At 46.9% G+C, this 23,522-nt stretch overlaps 1 protein-coding gene across 12 annotated transcripts; it reads left to right on the top strand.

Annotated features, from left to right (window-relative positions):
* SIRT5 (sirtuin 5) lies at nucleotides 1-22,901 on the top strand. Of its 12 annotated transcripts, none has more exons than XM_027524383.1 (9): nucleotides 1-583; nucleotides 6,327-6,476; nucleotides 8,136-8,269; nucleotides 9,545-9,770; nucleotides 11,481-11,568; nucleotides 12,346-12,399; nucleotides 13,709-13,832; nucleotides 14,290-14,473; nucleotides 22,376-22,901. In XM_027524383.1, the coding sequence occupies exons 2-9, from the start codon at nucleotides 6,362-6,364 to the stop codon at nucleotides 22,561-22,563; spliced, it is 1,113 nt and encodes a 370-aa protein (XP_027380184.1). In that variant the 5' UTR covers nucleotides 1-583; nucleotides 6,327-6,361; the 3' UTR covers nucleotides 22,564-22,901. The 12 variants fall into 12 exon arrangements, with proteins under 12 accessions (XP_027380184.1, XP_027380191.1, XP_027380192.1 ...); XM_027524390.1 differs by having other exon boundaries at nucleotides 479-583; nucleotides 14,358-14,473; XM_027524391.1 differs by having other exon boundaries at nucleotides 500-583; nucleotides 6,344-6,476.
* The last annotated feature ends 621 nt before the right edge of the window (nucleotides 22,902-23,522 follow it).

Genomic DNA, 23,522 nt, shown 5'->3' with positions numbered 1-23,522 from the left:
CTGGCCAGTCCAGAAACAATTCTATTCTCGGAAAATTAGTTCTGGCGGTAAGACAGAATCAAAGACAAAGAAAGATGACTGCTTTTAAGGGCGATTAGACCCGGGGAGCCACGGAGATCACAGAGTACTCGAGGCCTGGAAACTGGTCCCTTCCGACGCAGGGAAAGGATCTCAGCATCAGCGCTCGTCATTGGCGGGCAGGCCTGGGAACCCCTGCTAACCTTCATTGGAAATACCGTTTCGGGGAAAGCCACCCCAATATTTCACATGCTCTGTGGCCAAGTAGTGCGGTCCAGCTGCAGTCTCAAAGAAGAAAGCAGCTCATACGTCTTTCACGACACGTCTGCGAAGCTCACAAAGACGAAGCAACAGCCGCCCCTCCCCCCAAGAAAGAAATGCAAAGAAACAATCTTGTGCGACGAGCAGGCCCAGGGAAGGGCCTCCAGGGCTCGGGAGCCGGATCAGGTGTGGACCTCCGATAGGGGCCGCTGCAGCCCCGAGCAGGTGGTTCGAGCCGCTCCGCCCCCAGGCTCGTGGTCCAGCCCCCGCGCGGGGGATCCACCGCGGTCCCCGCCTCCTACAGGTGCGTGGGCGCCGAGGCCGGGCCGTGCTCTCCGCCGCCTCCCTGGACTCCGAGGGTCGCGATCGAGCACAGCGGGGCCGGGTGGGCGCCGTGGAGGGGGGCTCCCGGGGCGGGCGCGGGGTGGCGGGGGCGGCCCACCGCGGCGCGCATGCGCGGGTCAATTGCATAGGCCGGTTCCGGGGTCCGCGAGGGTGGGGGTAGGCGAAGGGGCAAAGGGGAAGGGGGCGTGGGGAAAGGGGAGGTGGGGTGGGAAACGGGGAGGGCGAGGGGGTAGGGCGAGGAAGGGAAGGGGACGCGGACCCCGTTTCTTCGGGTGGATCCAGCTGGCAGCCCCCAAACCCCCCGGCAGACACGCGTGCGGAGGCCGGAGATCGGGGGTCTTCCCGGCACAGCGCGGGGGCCTAGCTGCGGCCGGAGAGGCGAGGGAGGGGACCAGAAACGAGGTTGGAAAGTCAAGCGCCCGGGGCTGATGGGCCTGGTAGGCCGCCGTGGAGGAGGGGGTGGCCCGGGGGACTCGGGGCAGGGTGACCCGTTGAGTAGAGGCCCTCCGGGCCCTGCTTCAGGCCGGGTGGCACATGGGGCGGCCTGGACCGGGTGATGGGCGTGGGAGGCGCGGCCGGGTTGGGACACAGTTGCTGGGGTTTATCGGGTTGTATGGGTGTGAGACGTGAGCCGAAGGGAGAAGTGGGGGCCAAGGAGGATGGCGACCTAAGGCTTTTGGGGAACGTTCAAGAGTTGAGGCTTGACTGTGAACTGGGAGCCTTGTGTTGGACATCCGAGGCGGGGTGCAGTGGTGAAGCCCCAGGAGGGTGGGCGATCCAGCGAGGTAGGAGGAAAACCGGGAGCAGCGAGTGGTTCCCCGAGAGGTCATCAAAGGGGTCAGAGGCTGGACCTGATCCAGGTGGACCGCTGGGTTTAGCACGGTGGAGCCGGCTGGTGACCAAGACAAGAGCCAGCGGTGGACTGGGGAGAGGAAGTAAGTCTCCCAGTGTTGATAGCTGGGGCCTGGTACTTTGCATTTGTTTGGCTCATAGGTGTTCAAAAAGTATTTATTGAACACCCGTGGGAGTTTTTGTAGTTCCCTGGCGATGTACTTTAAATTAATGTTTTGTAAATGCTTTTTCTCTCGAATTCCTCATATAACCTTACATGTATTGTATTATTGTATTTTTAGGAATTGGTGGGGTGCCCCCTTTCTCAACAGGGAACATAGAGACATTTTTCTGACTTTCTAATTGGGTAGGTGAGTTTCAGGTTTCCGAAAAAAGCCTGGTTAAGTGAGGATTGCCATTCACCCAGACTAATATCAGTGTTTGGAAACCTATTCTGCACTCAGAAAGCTCCCAATGACTACAATGAATGAGTTTATTTTCTTCCCTGAGGCCTTACTTGCCACCTGAGAGTCAAATCAGGGCAGGATAATTGGAGGCTTTACCCAGGGCACTTTTCACCCTGAGGGCTTTTGGACCATACAAACTGATGTCTTCCTCCTGTAACTCTGCACAGTGGGGGCCTTCTTACCCTCCGGGTATTTGCTTTGGCATTTGAATTGGGTTGTGAGTTTGTGGCAGCTAGAACTGCCCACTCTGATCCCCCAGAAAAGCACATAAATATTGACACAGAGGATTCTTCTGATGAATATTTTGCAGTAGCGTCTTGAAAGTGTTTCCCAGGTGGCACAGTGGTAAAGAATCCGCCTGCCAATACGGGACACGCTGGCTGTATCCCTGGGTTGGGAAGATAGCCTGGAGAAGGAAATGGCAGCCCATTCCAGTACTCTTGGCTGGAGAATTCCATGGACAGAGGAGCCCGGCTGGCTATAGTCCACGGGGTTGAAAAGAGTCAGACGCGACTGAGCGACTAAACAGCAGCAACAAAGCATAGTGAAAATAGACTTCTGAGCGTTTGCAAACCGTGGAGATAAATTTCAGGTGGCACAGTTCTGAAACGGTGTTTATTTTTTATTTTTTTAAAGTTTTTTTTTTTAAACCTCTCCTTTGTTTTCACATTTACTGAGAGACTTGGAGAATATCTTGTAAATTAATGGAAAATTTAGCAAAACAATTCCCACATTCATTAAAAAAACTCGATTTTTTTGTCTTGTAAATGTTTTTTATTTAATATTACAATTTCGAATTTTATCTAATTTCCAGTTGACAATCAGCAGCAGTTTGAAATACTCCAGCGTTTTAGTACCTTTTTAAGTTTTAACTACAGAACTAAAACTTACACTTTTAGTTAAACTAAACTTGTAGTTTTTAGCTACAAGGCCGAATAGTATTTCCCTGGATGAAACACATCCAGTGATGAGCTATACCTGTTATGGATGAACCACAGTTTGTTTATCCATTCATAAATTGATAGGCCTTTGGTTTGCTTCCAGCTTTTGACCCGCCACTATCTGTTAGGCCTGTTGAACGTAAATAATTTCACAGGACACCAACATCAAACAAGGCTACACTGTAATCATGATGAAGCAGGACAAAAGTAAGACAACTTCATAATTAGGTCTGAAACCAGATATAAATAAGAACTTGCTGTAAACCACAAAAATGACAAAACACCCTCCTATGCTGGCTAATAGGACGGCCTGTTGCCTCTTGACCAATCCCAGCTGAAGCTTTACTTCACTCCTTCCTCTTTAGATCATGTTCATTGAAATATCCAATAAAAGGAAACTTTTCCCAGACAACATCCAGCGTAGATCAGAGCCTCCTTCCATGACTCTCCCTAGCCTTACCCAACACAAGCCCAAATCCTTTTCTGAGTCCTAACTTCATCAAGATGGGCTTCCCTGGTGACTCACTGGTAAAGAATCTGCCTGCAATGCAGGAGATTCAGGTTCCATCCCTACGTTGGAAAGATCCCCTGGAGGAGGAAATGACAACCCACTCTAGTATTCTTGCGACGAAGTCCCATGGAGAGAGGGGCCTGGCTGGCTACAGTCCATGAGGTTGCAAAAGACACACTACTTATCAACTAAGCCACCACCACCACCGTCACCAATAAGCCTGCAGCTCCTCACCGTGAGCTCCTCCGTCCTCGCACTTGCTCAGCTGCAGGTGTGTTCCTAGACTTTCACCGGAGATCACATTTCACCGGACAATGCAAATAGCATAGAAACACATCTACTGAAAAGCCTTGCTTCCACTCTCGTCTCCATACATCCTGATTCTCATCCTCATTCTTGTTACTAATGTCTTGGGAATTCTTCCATTTTTTTTTAAAACACACGCAAATAAGTACTCTTTGCACTCTAGAATGTCATACAGGCAGAATCATACATGCATTCTTTTTTTACAGCAACTGCACTGTGCATTGTGAATGTGTCCATGTTTATTGAACTCATCCCCTGTAGATGGTCACATAGGTTGTTCTAGTCTCTTCCTATTAATCACAATAGTCTAAAGAACAACCCTGTAGATATGTCATGTTGGATGTGTGCAAGTCTCACTGTTGTAAAAATGTCCAGATGGGATTGCTAGGTCAAAGGGAAAGTGCATGTGTAATTTTGATAAGTTGTTCTCCAAAAGGATTGTAAAATACTGGGAAATGTGTTATTTTTCTATTTTTCCTATACCTACAGACCTTTAATCCTGAGTTCTTCCAACAATTTGCATTCTTCTACTAGGTAAAAGTCAGATATGTCAGTTACCCTTTTGATGTCATGGATCTGAATATTGCCTTTCTCTGTGTCTTTGTCTTTCTCCATTATCTCTGTCTAACTCCTTAGGGATAGATAAAGATTTAGTCAATGTGCTTTAAGACTCACAGATTTCTTTGACATGATCTCATCTTAATCCTATTTGTTGTTATGATACATATCTTTCCGGCCTCATTCAGATCTCAGTTAGAATTTACATTCTCAAAGAAACTGTATTTTGACTCAAAGTCAAGCCAGTGGCTCTCATACCTTTTTAAAAGTATCAGAACCTGTTTTTCAAATGAATTCTCCCATCTAACTCCTTCCTAAACCTCTAAGGCTGTGGTTCTCAAACTTGAGTGTTCATCAAAATCACCTGGAGACAGATGGGGGCCCTGCCTGAAGAGTTCCTGTTTCAGTGGGTCTGGAGTGGAGCCTATGACTTTACATTTCTGATGAGATCTCGGGATGATGCTGGTCTGGGAACCATACTTTGTAAACCACTGTTCCAGGCACCTTAGAGCACTTAAGAGTCAGTCAGTCAGTCAGTTCAGTCGCTCAGTCGTGTCCGACTCTTTGTGACTCCATGAACTGCAGCACGCCAGGCCTCCCTGTCCATCACCAACTCCCAGAGTTCACCCAAACTCATGTCCATCGAGTCAGTGATGCCATCCAGCATCTCATCCTCTGTCATACCCTTCTCCTCCTGCCCCCAATCCCTCCCAGCATCAGAGTCTTTTCCAATGAGTCAACTCTTCGCATGAGGTGGCCAAAGTACTGGAGTTTCAGCTTTAGCATCAGTCCTTCCAAAGAACACCCAGGACTGATCTCGTTTAGAATGGACTGGTTGGATCTCCTTGCAGTCCAAGGGACTCTTAAGAGTCTTCTCCAACATCACAGTTCAAAAGCATCAATTCTTCGGCGCTCACCTTTCTTCACAGTCCAACTCTCACATCCATACATGACTACTGGAAAGACCATAGCCTTGACTAGACAGACCTTTGTTCGCAAAGTAATATCTCTGGTTTTGAATATGCTATCTAGGTTGGTCATAATTTTCCTTCCAAGGAGTAAGTGTCTTTTAATTTCATGGCTGCAATCACCATCTGCAGTGATTTTGGAGCCCAAAAATATAAACTCTGACACTGTTTCCCCATCTATTTCCCATGAAGTGATGGGACCAGATGCCATGATCTTCGTTTTCTGAATGTTGAGCTTTAAGCCAACTTTTTCACTCTCCTCTTTCACCTTCATCAAGAGGCTTTTGAGTTCCTCTTCACTTTCTGCCATAAGGGTGGTGTCATCTGCATATCTGAGGTTATTAATATTTCTCCCAGAAATCTTGATTCCAGCTTGTGCTTCTTCCAGTCTAGTGTTTCTCATGATGTACTCTGCATATAAGTGAAATAATCAGGGTGATAATATACACCCTTGACGTACTCCTTTTCGTATTTGGAACCAGTCTGTTGTTCCATGTCCAGTTCTAACTGTTGCTTCCTGACCTGCATACAGGTTTCTCAATAGGCCGGTCAGGTGGTCTGGTATTCCCATCTCTTTCAGAATTTCCCACAGTTTATTGTAATCCACACAGTCAAAGGCTTTGGCATAGTCAATAAAGCAGAAATAGATGTTTTTCTGGAACTCTCTTACTTTTTCCATGATCAAGCACACTTAAGAGTACACACTGTAAATTGCCAGTTTAGATGGTGTTTGTGTGAACCATGAAGATTGCTACTGAACATTTTTGTTAAGGCTATTCTTTTATATATGTGTGTATGTGTATACACATGCTAAGTCGCTTCAGTTGTGGCTGACTCTTTGTGACCCACTGGACTGTAGCCCACCAGGCTCCTCTGTCCATGGGGATTCTCCAGGCAAGAATACTAGAGTGGGTTGCTGTGCCCTCCTCTAGGGACCTTCCAGACCCAGGGATCAAACCCATACCTCTTTATAGCTCCTGAATTGGCAGGCCTGTTCTTTACCACTGGTGCCACCTGGGAAGCCCGTGTGTGTGTGTGTGTGTGTGTGTGTGTGTGTGTATATTTATAGAAATATGAGTGTTTTCTGATTGTTTCTGTTTGTTTTGTGGTTTTTCTAAAGTCCATCTCAATTGTTAGTGCAACACAGAAAACCTGATGCCACCTCTCTGGATCATCCGGAACCGATTGTTTTCCCAGCTGTATTGTGGACTGAAGTCTCCAATCTCCACACAAACCAAGATTTGCCTAACAATGGCTCGTCCAAGTTCAAGTAGGTCTTTCATACATGGTGACATCACCTCTCTCTGCAGCCCACTCTCTTCCTTCCTTTTCTCCATCACTGGTTTCATGTCTGAGGGGCTCTTGATTTGTCCAAGAGTTAGTTAGTCTTGGTCGCCACTGTCTCCCGGGGAGACCAGAGAGCCCGCTCCATCAACCAAGGAACCTGCTTCTGGTCTTGTTCAAACCTTCAGTGCCTTAGCACAGATTGGCTGCACCTGGAAGATGGCCTGTGCCTGGCAGACCCTGACTGGGTGGTCTGGGCCAGCCAGAGGCAATGCTGGTCCACACTGGCTTCTCCTGGCTCAGGGAGTGGAGGGGGACTCCCACAGCTTGTGAACCACTCAGGCCTGGCTGGTTGGGACACAACCTTTCCTTATCCCGTGCACAAGGGCTGCAGAGCTGCAGTGCCCGGGACAGCGGGAGCCACAGGCTGTGCCAGGACCCAGTCTCTGCTGCCAGGAGAGACAACTGCAGTTCCCAGTCTGGCTCTTCATCCTTATCCTGGGATGATGGTATTTGGCTCAGGCCACCTTGTGATGCCCAAGTGCTTGGCACAGAGCCTGGACACAGGGAGCCCTCATGGAAGGCAAGCTCCCGCCCTTGTGGGTCTGAGCTTGGGCAGGAGGATGCCTGGAGATGGAGGGCCAGCCCTTGTGTCCTGGGGCGCAAGCTTCAGGCTGTGACCACGACTCCCTGCTGCCGTGTCATTCTGTGCGTTCAGTCCCCTTCTGTTACCCCAGGTCTCTGGGGCCGTCTTGTTAAAAAGACCAAGTCTCCCTTAAGCTGTAAAGGAGAGTGTGTCCAGAGCGGGATGGAGCATTTGTTCATGGGGAGGGGCTCTCATCCTCACCCTGGTAGTGATGCTGAGGGAAGCTGGAATTAGCAGGATCCTCCAAGGGAAGTGAATTTGGGGAGGAAGGGACACTTTTGGGGTCCAGTGGGCCTGAGGTCAGCCCTCACACCACACAAGCTTGCTTTTACTTTTAAGAAGGAAGATACATTCCCACTCATTGTGTGTGTGTGTGTGTGTGTGTGTGTGTGTGTGTGCGCGCGTGTGTGCACGTGTGCGCGCTCAGTCAGTTTCAACTCTGCGACCCCATGGACTGTAGCCTGCCAGGTTCTTCTGTCCATGGGATTTCCCAGCCAAGAAGACTGGAGCAGGCTGCCATTTCCTTCTCCAGGGGATCTTCCAAACCCAGGGATTGAACCCACGCCTCTTGCGTCTCCTGCATGGCAGGCAGGTTCTCTACCTTTGTACCACCTGGGAAGCCTTTTTTAATTCTCACAGCAGCCCCACTCTCTCGGGAAAGCATGCTTGTGCACGTGTAACAGCTAAGGAGACCCAGACAGCAGAGGGTCAGCGGTTCACATAGGATCCCACTCATGGGAGATGGTGGGTTGCGGGGGGAGTGGGCAGAGTGGAGCTCAGAGCTCAGGCTGTTCACCCCAGACCCCCACCCCTTTCTGCAAACACTGTACTCTCACATATTAGGTGCACAGGGCCATCTTCATTGCATGGGAAGATTTTTATTTGGTTATCTTAAAAGTATAATTTCACGCAAGGTCAAGTTTCAAAATACAGGCATTTGAACTGGGACGTAAATGTCCAAATGAAACCCTGGATTGACCAAGACTTTCCTCTCTTTAGATATGGCTGACTTCCGGAAGTGTTTTGCAAAAGCCAAGCACATAGTCGTCATTTCCGGGGCTGGCATCAGTGCTGAGAGTGGGGTTCCAACGTTCAGAGGAGCAGGAGGTTACTGGAGAAAATGGAAAGCCCAGGTTGGTAATGTTTCCAGAACTCTGAAAGGCTCTTTCTGAATGAAGCCTTTTAGCAGTTTGACTCAGAATCTCTATCAGAGGGGAACGTTTTGAAATTTACTGTGACCCTTTTATCCTGTTCTTTTTGGCATAGACACAAAGTCCATAGGGTTAAAACCTCAGCAAAGCCGTCTCTTTTCTTTCTTTCTCGGCGTGTATTGATTATCCTTATTCAGATAACAATTGGATTTCCTCTGGTAACCAAAGTGGAACCGGGACACTTTGGTTAGCATGATTCATTACTTTTCTATTTATGTTGAAATTAAGAATTACACATTTTTTAAAAGTTCCTGTGAACTTTCAAAATGAAAACCAGTCTTGAGTTGTTAAAGGCTTAGGCCTTGATGCTCAAAACTTTGTACAAAAGTCATTAGAATATAAGTTCTCTGGGGGCATGGAGTTTTTAAAATTCAATTTTTATTGAGACATACATGCAATAAACATCACCAATTTTAAGTGTACAGTTCAGTGAGTTTTGACAGATGTATATATAGTGGTACAACTGCCACCACAGTCAAGGTGTATAACATTTCTTTTTTTTTTTTTTTTACTTTATTTTGTCAAGTATTTATTTTTATTTATTTATCTTGGCTGCGCTGTACACAGGCAGGATCTTTGTTCCCTCATCAGGGATCAAACCCATGTCCCTTGCATTGGGCAGGTGGATTCTTATCTACTGTACCATCAGGGAAGTTTGGAGGAATCGTACTTTTAAAAATGTATATTTTATATATCCTATTACTATAATGTATATTTTTTTTAATGTGTAGTTGTATGTGTGTGTGCGCCTATAATTATAGTTATAAAAACCGAGTTTTCCCACTATGGCCATTATAGCTCAGTTGGGTGTTTTGCATTTTACTTTTCTTCCTGGATAAATGAGATAGCTATCATGTCACGCGGAGCTCCATGAAAACATGGCTTCCAGCCTAAGTTACCTTCCCATGTGTTGCTCTATGTTTGTAGCTCACCTGAGTGGAAGATGGGACGGGTTACGATCTTGCTGGGGAAATTAAACCTAATTTCTCCAGGGCTCCTTAGGAGCCCTGGGCCCCGCCCATGTGAACCTACATGGACGTGTTCCCTCGACACCCCCCTGGAACTGTGTGCCTGCCTGCCCACAGCCAAGGGTGCACGGGGGTGTCCTCCCACCCAAGTCCAGTGCCCTCACGGCCCGGCTTTCAGAGCATCAGCCCTTCTTTCCCCCCTGACCCCCGCCTCCTGCCTGCCCCCCAGGACCTGGCCACCCCGCAGGCCTTCGCCCGGAACCCGTCCCAGGTGTGGGAGTTCTACCACTACCGGCGGGAGGTGGTGCAGAGCACGGAGCCCAACGCCGGGCACCTGGCCATCGCCGAGTGCCAGGCCCGGCTGCACAGGCAGGGCCGACAGGTGGTGGTCATCACCCAGAACATCGACGAGCTGCACCGCAAGGCTGGCACCAAGAACCTTCTGGAAATCCATGGTGAGAGGCCCTCAGTCTTCCATGGGAAGGGGAAACCAGACTTGAAAACACACGTTCTGCTGGGGCCCAGCTGGGTCCACCGAGTCAGAGCAGCATGGTGCCAGGACCCCGGGGTCTGGTGCGCAGACCACCTGGCCATGCAGGTCTGCATCCCTGCGTGCTCTCCCCTCCCTGGGGGTCCTGTTGAGGGGGCCCTGTGCTCCCAGATGGCCCCCACTCCACCCCCACCTGGGCGCCGGGAAGTGGGAGGTTTGAGCCATTGAACGGCTGGGGCTCTAGCAGGATTCAGGCTGCGAAGGCCTGGCATCCCTGGGAGATCCATTTACTGTCCCTGTCCCACCCTGCACCATGGGCACTGTCTGCTCTGGCTGTGTTCCTCCTCCACCCTGGAGCCTTAAGGGGGCTGCCAGCTTAGTGACCTTCCCTCTTGGGAGCCCACTGGGTCTGTGACACCGAGGAGCTTGTCTGGGGTCCCTCTGGTTTCCCTTCTCAGCTTTCACTGACACCCTCCTCTTCCCTCTTCTCACTGAAAATCAAATAAATTTGTTTACACAAGAGCATAAATGGGTATGCCAGAATTTCTTCCCAAGGGCATTTGATAGTCTGTGATGCTGTGTTGAGCCGCTCAGTTGTGTCCAACTCTTTGCTACTGTTTGGACTGTAGCCCACCAGGCTCCTCTGTCTGTGGGCTTTCCCAGGCAAGAATACTGGAATGGGTTGCCATTTCCCTCTCTAGGGGATCATCCTGACCCAGGGACTGAACCAGCATCTCCTGCATTGCAGGTAAATTCTTTACTGCTGAGCCATCCATAGAAGCCATTTAATACTCTACAAAAATTCAGTCCAAAGAAATGCATTTCAAATTGCAGAATTTCCAGAAGCAGTGACCCAGTGGGGCTGCACGCTCCCTTCCTCCAGTTTAACCATCTCCTCAGAAAATAAATCTCTGGATGGCCTGACCATCATTATCCTTTTTGACCAAACACTCCTGCTGGAGGACAGGATGCCACACTTAGACCAGTCTGGAATTTGTGCCCCAGCTTGTATTTGGGGAACGTGACTGACAGCTCCATCAACTTGGCGTGGGACAGAGAAGGGGGTGGTTTCTCAAAGACGGAGCCCTGGAGAGAATGGACCAGCATGTGTCCCCTGCCATGTGACCTGCTCAGCGCTGGGCACATGGTGACCATGTGGTGAACTGAGGTCACCTTTTATGGGTTAAGCTCAGTAAGTCTTTGCTAGTTTTAATGATTATTTTCTTCATTTATTAGTTGATTATTTATTGAGCTGCTTTTGTAGAAAAGATTTAAGCTTTACTAAGTCAAAATTAAGATTTTGTAAAACATATCCCAAGCTACTAGCCTCTGTCAGGCATGTTCTCAGGAAATCCTGCCCGTAGGTTTAGGTTGGCTTCTTCTGCCCTGCTGCACATTTGAATTCCACCTGAACACTGGGGTGATCAGAGAGCTCCTTGGTCATGCAGTAACTTACTTCCTGTCCCTGCTCCTCTCCAGATTACGAAGTCCAGGAGGGCATGTGTTCTGGCTTTTTCCATCTCACTGCATGCCTTGATGTTTCCCATGAAAGCTGGGATGGGTGCATTTGTTAAAGTGATGTGTAGAAACGAAATCATTTTGTATTCTTTTAGACGTGGAGTCAGTTGCTCCCGATTATACTAAATTCCGGTCTTGTTCAACTTGTGTTTTTCAGGTAGCTTATTTAAAACTCGATGTACCTCTTGTGGAGTTGTGGCTGAGAACTATAAGAGTCCAATTTGTCCAGCCTTATCAGGAAAAGGGTAATTATACTGCACTCTGGAATAGGTGTGTTGTTTTGTCTCTTCAGTTGACTATAAACATGAAGAAATTGAACATTTATCTATGACTCCCATGTATATTTATGAGACATAAAGCTAGAGACAGTACAGCTGTATTGTAAGGGAAATATTTTGCTCACAGGTTAAAATAAGTGAAAATAACAGGCTCTAACTCTATACATTATGATCCCAACTTTGTATTTAAACACACATCCACCCTCACCATGTTGATGTATCTGTATATAGATAAACGTCCAGAAGAAAATCAACAACATATTAACAGGGACAGTAGTAGTATGGCAATTTTGATTTCTTTTTTATATCTTTCTGAACTTTCCAAAGTGTCTATGGTGAACATTTACTATTGTAAATATTATAATTGGGGGAAAAATTAAGAGTAGACTCAAAATATTGAGAAAAATTCTACCTAGCCATTGGTATAAGTCATACAAGTAACTTATTAATATAATATCATTGCAGGTGATTGAAATTGCAGTGACATATATGATGCAAATCATGAAACTCTCCTTAGCACAACAGTATTACTTCCCGCTCTCCCATACATATTCCCTCTCTTGAGGTAGAACCACTGATAATCGTTTGTGTCTACCCTCCTCATCCTCTTATAAGCCAGTGTGTATTCATCAGGAGTTTTGTGCCATACATGGCCGGGCAAAGACAATCTTATGGGTTATTTTATTTCTATGTTCTTTGATTACACCAGTGACATTTTTTCTTTTCTCATATTACTTACTTCAGGGCTCCAGACCCCCAAACTCAAGATGCCGGAATCCCAGTGGAGAAACTGCCCCGGTGAGTAAAACGACTTTGATCTGTGTTGGTGCTCCAGTTTGAAAAAAAAAAGAAAATTAGTAGGAGTCAAAATCTAAGTTCACTTGGTGAGATGCCTCTGAAACATGCCAATGCAGAAACCAGCCCTGACCCATGAGGTCAAGGGCGAAAGGACAAAGGGTGAACCAAACCAGGCTTAAGAGAAGTTCATCTGTCCTTCCCTTTCTCCTCTGTGTTGTGGTGGGATCATTTGAGGTCTGGAACGTTTCAGAAGCTGCTGTGCTGTAGACATTCCCCCGGTGTGTGTGAAGCATAGTGGCTGGCATCTCGGACCTAACTGGTCGGGAAGCCTCAGCTACTGTCCTCCTCCCCTTCTCCTCCTCATCAGTGTTACTAATCCAGGGCTATGGAGGCCGTAGGAGGTCTCACAGAGGTAAAGTTATGGGACCGAGCAGAATTTGTGCAGATTAGCAATAGCAAAAAACCCTGGAAAGATTTTTATGTCAATTTTTCAAAACTTGACCTTAAAATGGCCTTCCCCAAAGTGTTTCATAAGGCAGTAGATCCACATGATGTTGATAGGCACTACTCGGAGAAAAAAGATGTCACATGCCCAAATAAATATGGAACCACTAGAGTGAACCAAGTTTGAAGCATCTTGCTTTGCTGCAGAGCTACTCAGAGCACTGAATGTGTGAAAGTACATTATTACTCCCTAAGGAGCAATTATGCTAACGTTTCTCTGGTTTACTTAACCTTCTGAATTTTTCTTAATAAGGATTTTCATTACTAAAATCAGAGTTTTGACCTAAAAGAGTAAGTTTTCATGACTAAATTCTAAAGTTTTGATCTAAAATAAACTTGATTAGGCAATTAATATGATGAAAATGGAGTTTGAGGGAGATTATTTTAGAACGTAAATAAATAGGTTGACTAGAGATGACCTAGGGTAGTAGCTAGTGAAAGACGAGAGATCTTGGGAAATTGACACAGGAGAACTTGGCTACCGACAAGGCAAGAGAGAGGTGAATTTGAGAGAAGATGAGGGAGGTCATTGATGACATTAGCAAGTGGTTTGTGTGTTGAAGGCAAGTCTGAGTCCAGTAGTCCTCCTGGGTCCAGCTAACCGTGAGCATGGCTGTGCCTGAGTGGAAGGAAGTAACTGGGAAAGAGAAAGCTATGTCTCTCAAGGTTGGCGGAGACACATTCGCCAACAAATCACCCCAGTGCATCCGGACACAATAGAGACTTTATGATTTCCCCCGATCCACCTAGGCAGGCCTTCCCAAGAGTAGGTCTTGGGAGTGGGTTAAGGATGACACTCTTACAGGTGTGAAGAGGCAGGATGTGGGGGCCTGCTGCGACCTCACGTGGTGTGGTTTGGAGAAAACCTGGACCCTGCCATCCTGGAGGAGGTGGACAAAGAGCTGGCCCTCTGTGACCTGTGTCTAGTGGTAAGTCACGGCCTTCCCTGATCTTTTCAAAGAGCAGAGACAACTAAAACTAATTTGGGTAATGATCAGATCATTTCTTTACCACTCTTGCCATGAGCTCAGCTCTCTTTTTCATACCAGGTAACTGGTGGTAAAGAACCTGCCTGCCAAGGCAGGAGACGTGGGTTTGATCCCTGAGTCGGGAAGATCCCCTGGAGAAGGAAATGGCAACCCACTCCAGTATTCGTGCTGGGAAATTCCATGGACAGAGGAGACAGGAGGGCTACAATCCATGGGGTTGCAAAGAATCAGACATGACTTGGTGACTAAACATGAAAAAAATCCTTCCTAAATTCTAGGGATCAGCCAAAGGGGAGCCTCCCCCTCCCCTCTTGTCCCCCAGACATTCTCCATTTATCCCGCCCAGCTTACCTTCCCTCACACCAGCAGCCACAAACTGGTCTGAGTTTCTGTTAAGGTTTTCTTCAAAGACGCTGCTTCTCCACCGTGTGGTCGCTTGTCCGCTTCCGTCTGTTTGCTCGGTAGGTGGGGACTTCCTCCGTGGTCTATCCCGCGGCCATGTTTGCCCCCCAAGTGTCAGCCCGCGGCGTGCCAGTGGCCGAATTCAACATGGAAACCACCCCGGCCACCGAAAGATTCAGGTACGGGGTTACCAGGGTGGGAGGCGGACAGCGCTGAGCGGGTTTGGACGTGGTCATCCAAGCAGATTTTACCTGCTGTCCTGGTTTTGTAACACAGAGTTTGTGTTTTCTTATTTGGTCTGTAGTTGCTTTGAGGGAAGAAAACAACGTGTTAGTTGTAGATTGATGGAAGAAAGCACGTTAACTGTAGACTGAGGTAGCCATGTCTTTTTACAGGGAGTTTGCTAAAGGGTTTTTGTTTTTCACATTTTGAAAGTTCTTCTTTGATGCTTTAGACTTTACTCTTATTCATGCGTTGAAGCTAAGTATAGTAATGGCATTTAGATGCCGGTCAGCTGCAGACTCAGCACGCAAGCCAGGGAGACACCCACACACAACTCCGTCACCCGCTGTTCTCTGTGGGGCTCCCTGGGCAAATTCTCTCTGGTCTTATTGGCAAGAATGTTTGTACCTGTGGCCATTTAATGATATTGATCCTGCCCCCGCAAATCTGTGTGGGAAGTACAGGTTATCGTAGGATATTCACATGTTGTCTCAGTCTAGGCTCTAGTTTACATCTCCTTTGTTTTACTTGCTTTTTTTCACCCCTGCTTTTCTGTCTTCCCTTTTAATGTAGTTTATATATTCTTAATAGTCTCATTTCCTTTCCAGAATAAGGTAGACTATGAACTAAAACATCAATATGAATAAGTAAAATGTAAAATGTTACTGAAGCATCTTGTCATTACTTAAGTCAGTGACTTTTACCTCAACTACGTATTTTAAAAAATCTGATGACTGGGAACTTCCCTGGTGGTCCAGAGGTTAAGAGTTGGCCTTCCAGTGCAGCGGGTGTGGGTTCCACCCTGGTCGGGGAGCTAAGATCACACATGCCTCTTGGCCATAAAACCAGAACATAACAGAAGCAATATTGTAACAAATTCAATGAAGACTTTAAGAATGGTCCACATATAAAAAATCTTAAAAAAATTTTTTTTCTAAATCTTATGACGGTACCACTCAGGAGATTCTGATGTAACTGGTATAAGGTGTAGCCTGGGCCCCCTCTTTTATACGCTTCCTGGGTGATTCTGATATTCATCCATTGTGTACGTCTTCACGTGAAAGGATAATGAACTTGGCAGTTTTCCCTGCAAGTTCAGACGAAATTCTTGGAGTATAATGATATCACTTCATAAGTTGGGCCTCCCAAAACCACAAACCTGCTTCAGCTGCTACTCATCTTCAACAAAAATTCTTCAGCTTCCCATCCTGAAAACCTGCAGTGTCTCTGTTCAAATAAACAGGCCTCTTTCTGGTCTGAGACTTTGATCAGATCTGAACAGCACCAGCCGCAGGAACCACAACAGATGCTCAGTGGACCTTTTTGGAAGCCAAGACCCTCTGTACCACCACGTCTGGGAATTTTCCCAGATGAGTATAACTGACCAGTGAAGCCAGCAATGCTTTTATCTGGGCATCATCAAAGCTGACATTTAGAAGAGGCGTGGGTGGTCATCTTCTCATCCTACTTGGGTTTTCAAACAGGGAACCAAACCCAGAGTGACTGAGAAGCTGGTTTAAACACGCATCTTAACAAAGGCCGAAATTTCTCACATCTCACATGTAACTGATGTTGGCTGAACTCTAGCCTAGGTCAGAGGTCAGCAAAGTACTGCCTGTAGGCCAGATTCACCCACTGCTGCTGCTAAGTCGATTCAGTTGTGTCCGACTCTGTGCGACCCCACAGATGGCAGCCCACCAGGCTCCGCCGTCCCTGCGATTCTCCAGGCAAGAACGCTGGAGTGGGTTGCCATTTCCTTCTCCAATGCATGAAAGTGAAAAGTGAAAGTGAAGTTGCTCAGTCATGTCCGACTCTTTGCAACGTCGTGGACTGTAGCTGACCAGGCTCCTCTGTCCATGGATTTTCCAGGCAAGAGTACTGGAGTGGGGTGCCTTTGCCTTCTCCGAACTCAACCACTACATTTTTGTAAATAAAGTTTTATTGGCACCCAGCCACAGCCACATGTTCCTATATTGTCTGTGGCTGCTTTTGCACTTAAACAATGGAAGTAAGGAGTTGCAGCAGAGACTGTCTGGCCTGCAAAGATGAAACATTAAGTCTCTGACTCTTTACAGAAAACATTTTGCCAGCCCCAGCTCTAGGTTAGTAGCAAAAATGAAAATTGAAATAATACTGCCTTTTCACCTGATTTCTTTGTTACCTAAATAGGTTGCAGGAAATGATGCCTGCATTTTATGTATTTATTTATTTCTGCCTACATTTTCAATTTGGATTTCGCAAGACTCCTTCGACCTTGCCCAAGTTGTTTAGATTCTTTGCCCCAATTCTAATTTAGAAACAGAGTCATGGTATTTGCCTCCCATCGAAATGTGTTAATATTTTCAAGGTGTTAATTAGTTCCTGTTTTGTTTTTTGTCATTTCCCCTGTCCCAGATGGTTATCTTGGATGATTTTCTGAGAAAATCTAGGTATTTGGGGATTTAGGCATCAGGGTTTTGACTGTTTCTCAACCCCAGGGGTCTTTGGCATGTAAGGATCTGTGTATTTGTTGAAGCAGAAATGGGAGTAGTGCGCCCAAAGGACTGGTATGCAAGGCCTTCCAAGGACAGTGGGCCCCCCACTCCCTGCAACCCCCAGTCGTGCAGCTTTCCATTTCTCTAAACTTTGGAATTTAGTCCAAGTCCACAAGTGTTTATTTAGCACCTACTATGTCCTAGACTTTGTTCTTGTTTAGTGACTCAGACGTGTCCAACTCTTTTGCGACCCCATGGACTGTCGCCTACCAGGCTCAGGCTCCTCTGTTCATGAAATTTTCCAGGCAGGAATACTAGAGTGGGTTGCCATTTCCTTCTCCAAGGGATCTTCCCCACTCAGGGATTGAACCTGCGTCTCCTGCATTGGCAGGAAGATTCTTTACCACTGATACTGTTCTGAGTGCTTGGGATAGGATATATTAGTAAACAAAATAAAATCCTACCACGTGAAATGGCCTCCTAGCCGCAAAGGGCAAACAGTGAACGATAAGATAATAAATGCAAATTGTGTGGCCCATGAGAGGTGGGATCCGGCTGTGGGAAAAAGCAGAGGTAGAAGTGGGCAGGGGGAGCAGGCGGGCGTGGGATCCAGTGGGTGGTGGGGGTTTCAGACAGAAGAGGTCTGGCAATATGAGGAGGAGTGGTTCGCTGAGGAGACCTCTGGGCCAAGAGCCTGCCAGGTGCCAGGACCACCTGGGCAAAGGCCCCAGGTGGCAGCCAGCCCAGGAGGCCCGAGGGACAGCAAGGGGCCAGTGTGTGTGGAGAGGGGCGGGGAGGGGGCTCCAGGAGGTGGAGGTGGTCAGTAGTGTGTGTGGAGGGCACGTCACCTGTGTGCGGGGCACGTGTCCCCAGAGACAGCGCCCTGCAGGCGGAGTGTAGAAGTCTCAGGAACTCTTAGCTAGAAAACAGCTTCATAGATGGTTTCTTTACGTTTGTACTCCTCAGGAGGGTGCAGAGGTTACTTGTAATTTACGGTTGGCCGCATTTGATGGGGAAGGCCATTGCTCTGCCTGCCTAGATCGTCAGGTAGCTGGTAGGACCCTGTTAGTCCATGCAGTGGGGCCCCAGTTGGCCCTTAACCAAAACAGTCACTTAAAGCAAGAATAGTGAAAAAAGGACACATAAGCATCTCATTTTCATTTAAAGCATAAATGGGCATTCATTTACTTTTTTTTTTTTTTTTTTGATAGAGCCAAAGGCCTTTGAGTAAGAATCTGCAGATTGGGGCTCGCCTTTGTTGCATAAATCATACTCATAATCCTCCTGCTGGTGGTGGTTTAGTTGCTCTGTCGCGTCTGACTTTGCGACCCCATGGACTGTAGCCCATCAGGCTCCTCTGTCCATGGGATTCTCCAGGCAGGAACACTGGAGTGGGTTGCTATGTCCTCCAGGGGATCTTCCTGGCCCAAAGATCTATCCTGAGTCTCCTGCATTAGCAGGCGGATTCTTTACCACTAAGCCACCAATGAAGCCCTAGAAATAGAATACCGACATTTAAAAGTAAAGCTGCTGTTGTCCTGGTTTTAATTGTATCCTGTCGAATCTGAATGACACAGCAACTTGACACCCACCATCATTATTTAGAAAACAAATATGTAAGCGGGTTTTGCACAGTGAGAACCTTCACATTTTTTTCTTTTTCTCTTTAAACTTGTATCCCCATCCATCCTATTTCTACCACAGAAATTTTTACTAATGTATTTTTATGCTTGAAAATCTTTTGTTGACTATCCTTTTATACTTCTGCTTCAAAGTATATGAATTATTTATTCTCAGTTTTCTTAAAACTTGTTCCATGGAAAAGCTCCTCTGGATGGAATTATCACTGCCATAATTTATCGTCTGTAGTTGTTGAAAACAACAAATAATACATTTCGGTTAATAATCCCGTAAAAGTCAAACTATGGGAAGTGCATCTCTTAGTAGATGCGTGGAGCATGAGGTTTTTTAATTAGTTCAAGTGTCCACTGGGTTCCCTGGTGGCTCAGACAGTAAAGAATCTGCCTGGTAATGCAGGAGACCTGGGTTCGATTACCGGGTTGCGAAGATCCCCTGGAGAAAGGAATGGCAGCCCACTCCAGTATCCCTGCCTGGGAAATCTCGTGGACAGAGGAGCCTGGCGACTTACAGTCCACGGGGTCGCAAAGAGCTGGACACGACTGAGTGACTGACAGAGACATATACATATCCACTCTGAGTACTGCGCAGCATTAGAAGGAGGCAGGGTTCATGATGCTGCAGCCCTAATAGGCCTGTGGTCGTGGGAAACAAACCTGTATCCTAGGAAGATCAAGTTTCCTGATCACCGCAGCACAGGGGACCCCAGAGAGCCCTGCTGCGTGTTCCAAACAGAGGAAAAGATGGAGTTACTGTAGGATGTGGAAGGAGGGTTGAGTTTAGGTGAAATTTCAGTGAAGCCGTTTTTGATCAACTCAGCAGCTAGCAGGACTGTGTGTGTGCGTGCGTGTGTGTGGAGAGGGGTTAGATCCACTCTGGCTGCAATGTGATTGCAGGGTCCTGTGACCTTGGAGGTGGACGTGAAACACTGGGCCCGGACACCCCTTGCCTGGGCTGGAAGTCAGGCTGCTTCTCTGTGGCCAAGTGACTGAGGTCCTACAGGCACGGGAGTCTTTCATTCTTTCCTGCCGTCATTTCCAACAGTGAAGTGTCTGATAGTGTGTGACTTGAGAGGACAGACTTCCTTAGTGAGCATCAAAGCAGAGGTCGCTCGAAGAAGGGAGCTGCTGTGACCCTGGCAGCTTGTCCTGGAGTGGGGCGGGGGGAATTGTGTTTTGAGTATCTGTGTCTCTATTTCTGGTCTGAGGGGTGGCAGCCCAGATTTTCCAAGCTAAACACTTACCTTTTCAATGGCAACTGTAATTCTTAGTTTTTTCTTTTTATAGAGAAAAGCAAAAACTAAATAGTCATGTACAGATTTGAGAGTTGGACCATAAAGAAGGCAGAGCACCAAAGAATTGATGCTTTCAAACTGTGGTGTGGAGAAGACTCTTGAGAGTCCCTTGGACTGCCAGGGGATCAAACTAGTCCATGTTAAAGGAAATCAGTCCTGAATATTCTTGGAAGGACTAATGCTAAAGCTGAAACTCCGGTGCTTCGGCCACCTGATGCAAACAGCTGACTCATTGGAAAAGACCCTGATGCTGGGAAAGATTGAAGGCAAGAGGAGAAGGGGACGACAGAGGACCACATGGTTGGATGGCATCACTGACTCAATGGACATGAGTTTGAGCAGGCTCTGGGAGATGGTGAAGGACAGGGAAGCCTGGCAGGCCGCAGTCCATGGGGTCGCAGAGTTGGACACGACTTGGCAATGAACAACAACAATACCATACATAAAATACTCAGAAACCTGGGCCACATAAACCCCGGGCATGAAAGAATTTTGTTCTGGCCTCTCAGATTTTGGACCACTTTCCATCTTATATGCTGAAATGTCCAGAGTCCTCCTGAATCAACTTTAGTGATCTGTTTGGCAATTCTGTAAGAGCCTCTTTCAGTTTTACTGGAAGCAAGAATGAAGTGGCCCTGTTTGTATATATCACCCAGTCTTTAGAAACCATTTGTTTTCTCAGATCCACAGCAGTGTTTCAAACATCCCTTGGTTTGGCAGCCGGTTAAGTTTTCACATTCTGGGATAAGAGGCACCATGTAAGATTTGGGATGGGTGAGGTCAGGTGCAGCTTGCTTTGGTAAATGGGAGGAGGATGAATGTGGATAGGGGTGCACAAAAGAACAGGTGCAAGTCGAGGGAAGTCCCTGAGTGCTCTCTGCCTAGCTGTGCTTCCTGGTAAGTCCTCAAGGGACTGTGCTGGGAGGAGCTTTCTAGTGGGCAGCCTTCCTCGTGCTGGGGGTGGTGGGGATGGGGTGGGGCTGCGGGAGGGGAGGCAGAAGGATCAGAAATGCCAGTTGCTCAGGGCCGTCCATTCATGGCACAGAGGGAACATTCTTGATCTGTGTTGTATCAAGAATAAGTAATATGACCAGATGCTTTTTTTTTTTTAATTTTAAATCGTGCTCAGCTGGTTTTCATTTATTAATAACACAGTAGAATTAGTTGGTTTCTTTGTTTCCTCCTGTCATAAGTATTTTCCCTTGAAGGAAGCAGAAATCATTGGTTTTTCGTCTTTTCTCTCCCTCTTCTTTCTTTGATCTTTCTCTTTTTCCTACTTTTTAACTACAAGTCAGGGCTAGTTGTGAATTTCAGTGATTGGCGTGAGCCAGCTGACTCAGTTAAGATCCTTATGGTCTGCTTGGTGTACGAGGTTCATTTTCTGTTGTCCTTAGTACCAGTGAAGGTGCTTTTATGTAGTTGTGTAAGAGTTTATAAAACTTACAGTTATGGGTTTGGCAAAACAGTCACAAAATACAATCATGTCTCTCCTTCCTCCTTAAAATAAAATTCTCATTTATAGGCACCTAAATTCTAAACCCAACATTCAGAAAACTAAGATCATGGCATCCGGTCCCATCACTTCATGGGAAATAGATGGGGAAACAGTGGAAACAGTGGCAGACTTTATTTTTGTGGGCTCCAAAATCACTGCAGATGGTGACTGCACCCATGAAATTAAAAGACATTTACTCCTTGGAAGCAAAGTTATGACCAACCTAGACAGCATATTAAAAAGCAGAGACATAACATAGCCAACAAAGGTCCGTCTAGTCAAAGCTATGGTTTTTCCAGTAGTCATGTATGGATGTGAGAGTTGGAATATAAAGAAAGCTGAGCCCCAAAGAATTGATGCTTTTGAAGTGTGGTGTTGGAGAAGACTATTGAGAGTCCCTTGGACTGCAAGCAGATCCAACCAGTCCATCCTAAAGAAAATCAGTCCTGAATATTCATTGGAAGGACTGATGTTGAAGCTGAAACTCCAATACTTTGGCCACCTGATGCAAAGAACTGATTTACTGGAAAAGACCCTGATGCTGGGAAAGATTGAGGGCAGGAGGAAAAGGGGACGACAGAGGATGAGATCGTTGAATGACATCACTGACTTGATGGACATGAATTTTAGCAAGCTCTGGGAGATAGTAAAGGACAGGGAAGTCTGGAGTGTCGCAGTCCATTGGGTCGCAAAGGGTCAGACGCAACTGAGTGACCGAACTGAACTGAAATTCTAAGCAATTGCTTTCCCAAATTCCCTTGGGAATGAGGGTGCCAACCCATACTGAAGTGTCTGCATTTGGCGATGTCAGAAACTCAATGAAAGAACTGGGCTCCAAAATGCCTAAGACTCCTGTGAGAATCTGGATTTTATTCTGGCTGTAACTAAGAAAGTTGACTTGCTGAAGCAGAATGCTCATTTTGCTCATAACTTTGCTGTGTTCGTCCTTCTGTTTCAGGTTTCATTTCCAGGGGCCGTGTGGAACGACTCTTCCTGAAGCCCTCGCTCCTCATGAAACTGAAACTGTTTCATAGCCATCCTGGGGAAGGAAGAAATCTCAGCGCATCTAAGTACCAAGCCACCAGCAGGGGAGGCAGTCTTGTGGATGGTGAGCCAAATACTGGAAAGTCTGAAAATATCTTTTGATTGCTGGGCTGGAATCCAAACTGCTGATGGTTGATGGGGACTTGGAAGCAACAGTAGTAACCGTGTTTAGAAGGAGAAGTCACAGGACTTCTGAAGTCAGTTCCTGTTATTTTCTTTGATCCTGAACATAAGTCTGATGTGTTTGGTTGGTTACTGGGTAACTTTGTGATTAGACTGTCTAAAACAAAGTGATTCTCCTGATTGCGTTTCTGCTATTTGGGCAAAGATAGAAACAGAGGGGTAAAACGTGGGTATTTCTGATTGTTGTGCAAGGTTTGGTGGAAAATAAAATCACTCTCTATGCAGGTAATTTATTGTACTAAAATGTTAGCCCAAGAGTTGTCTTTGTTTGGGACATTTTCTTTTCAGTGTTTATCTGTTTGACTGCTTTACTCCAAGTTCGGGGTGGGGATAGCTTACAATAAGAACTCATGCAAGGATGGAAGAGAAAATGAGCAGCAAGGTAGAAAATCAGGATGAGAAAAAAGAATGATGCAAATATAGCTGCACCAAACAAAGCTGCCTAAAACTGAGCAGAGCCGAGGGGAAAGGGAGAGACGATGGTGGGCTAAAGCTGCCTAAAACGGAGCAGAGCTGAGGGGAAAGGGAGAGACGATGGTGGGCTAAAGCTGCCTAAAACGGAGCAGAGCCGAGGGGAAAGGGAGAGACAATGGTGGGCTGCTTCTCAGTATCATATACACGGAAGGACATCTCACTGTTACACACCCTGCGGGGTCCGCCAAGCTTCCCCAGACACGGAACCTGGAAGGGAGTTTTTCCCATGGGACTTAAAAAGTGTATGCTCAGAGTACCTTTTGTGTAAAGTAGGAAGAACACAGCTCCCCCTTCAACTCCCCCCACCTAATGCAGATCCAGGGATCCCCGCTGTCAGCAAGCACCAGAGACCCATGTGGGGAGTGGCTGTCAGTACCCAGCGTGGGTAGGTCGGACAGATCTAA

Source organism: Bos indicus x Bos taurus, chromosome 23 (genome assembly GCF_003369695.1).
Source record: "Bos indicus x Bos taurus breed Angus x Brahman F1 hybrid chromosome 23, Bos_hybrid_MaternalHap_v2.0, whole genome shotgun sequence".
NCBI classification, from domain to species: Eukaryota; Metazoa; Chordata; class Mammalia; order Artiodactyla; family Bovidae; genus Bos; species Bos indicus x Bos taurus.
This window is presented reverse-complemented; position numbering and strand designations above follow the sequence as displayed.

What these genes read in the sequence shown, in the direction of transcription:
- SIRT5 (XM_027524379.1), top strand. Translation starts at nt 1,181, where the DNA reads ATGGGCGTGGGAGGCGCGGCCGGGTTGGGACACAGTTGCTGGGGTTTA. An exon ending in CGGTGGACTGGGGAGAGGAA is followed by an intron (nt 1,560 to 8,135) that starts GTAAGTCTCCCA and finishes TCCTCTCTTTAG; the next exon opens with ATATGGCTGACTTCCGGAAG. An exon ending in CCAGTGGAGAAACTGCCCCG is followed by an intron (nt 12,400 to 13,708) that starts GTGAGTAAAACG and finishes ACACTCTTACAG; the next exon opens with GTGTGAAGAGGCAGGATGTG.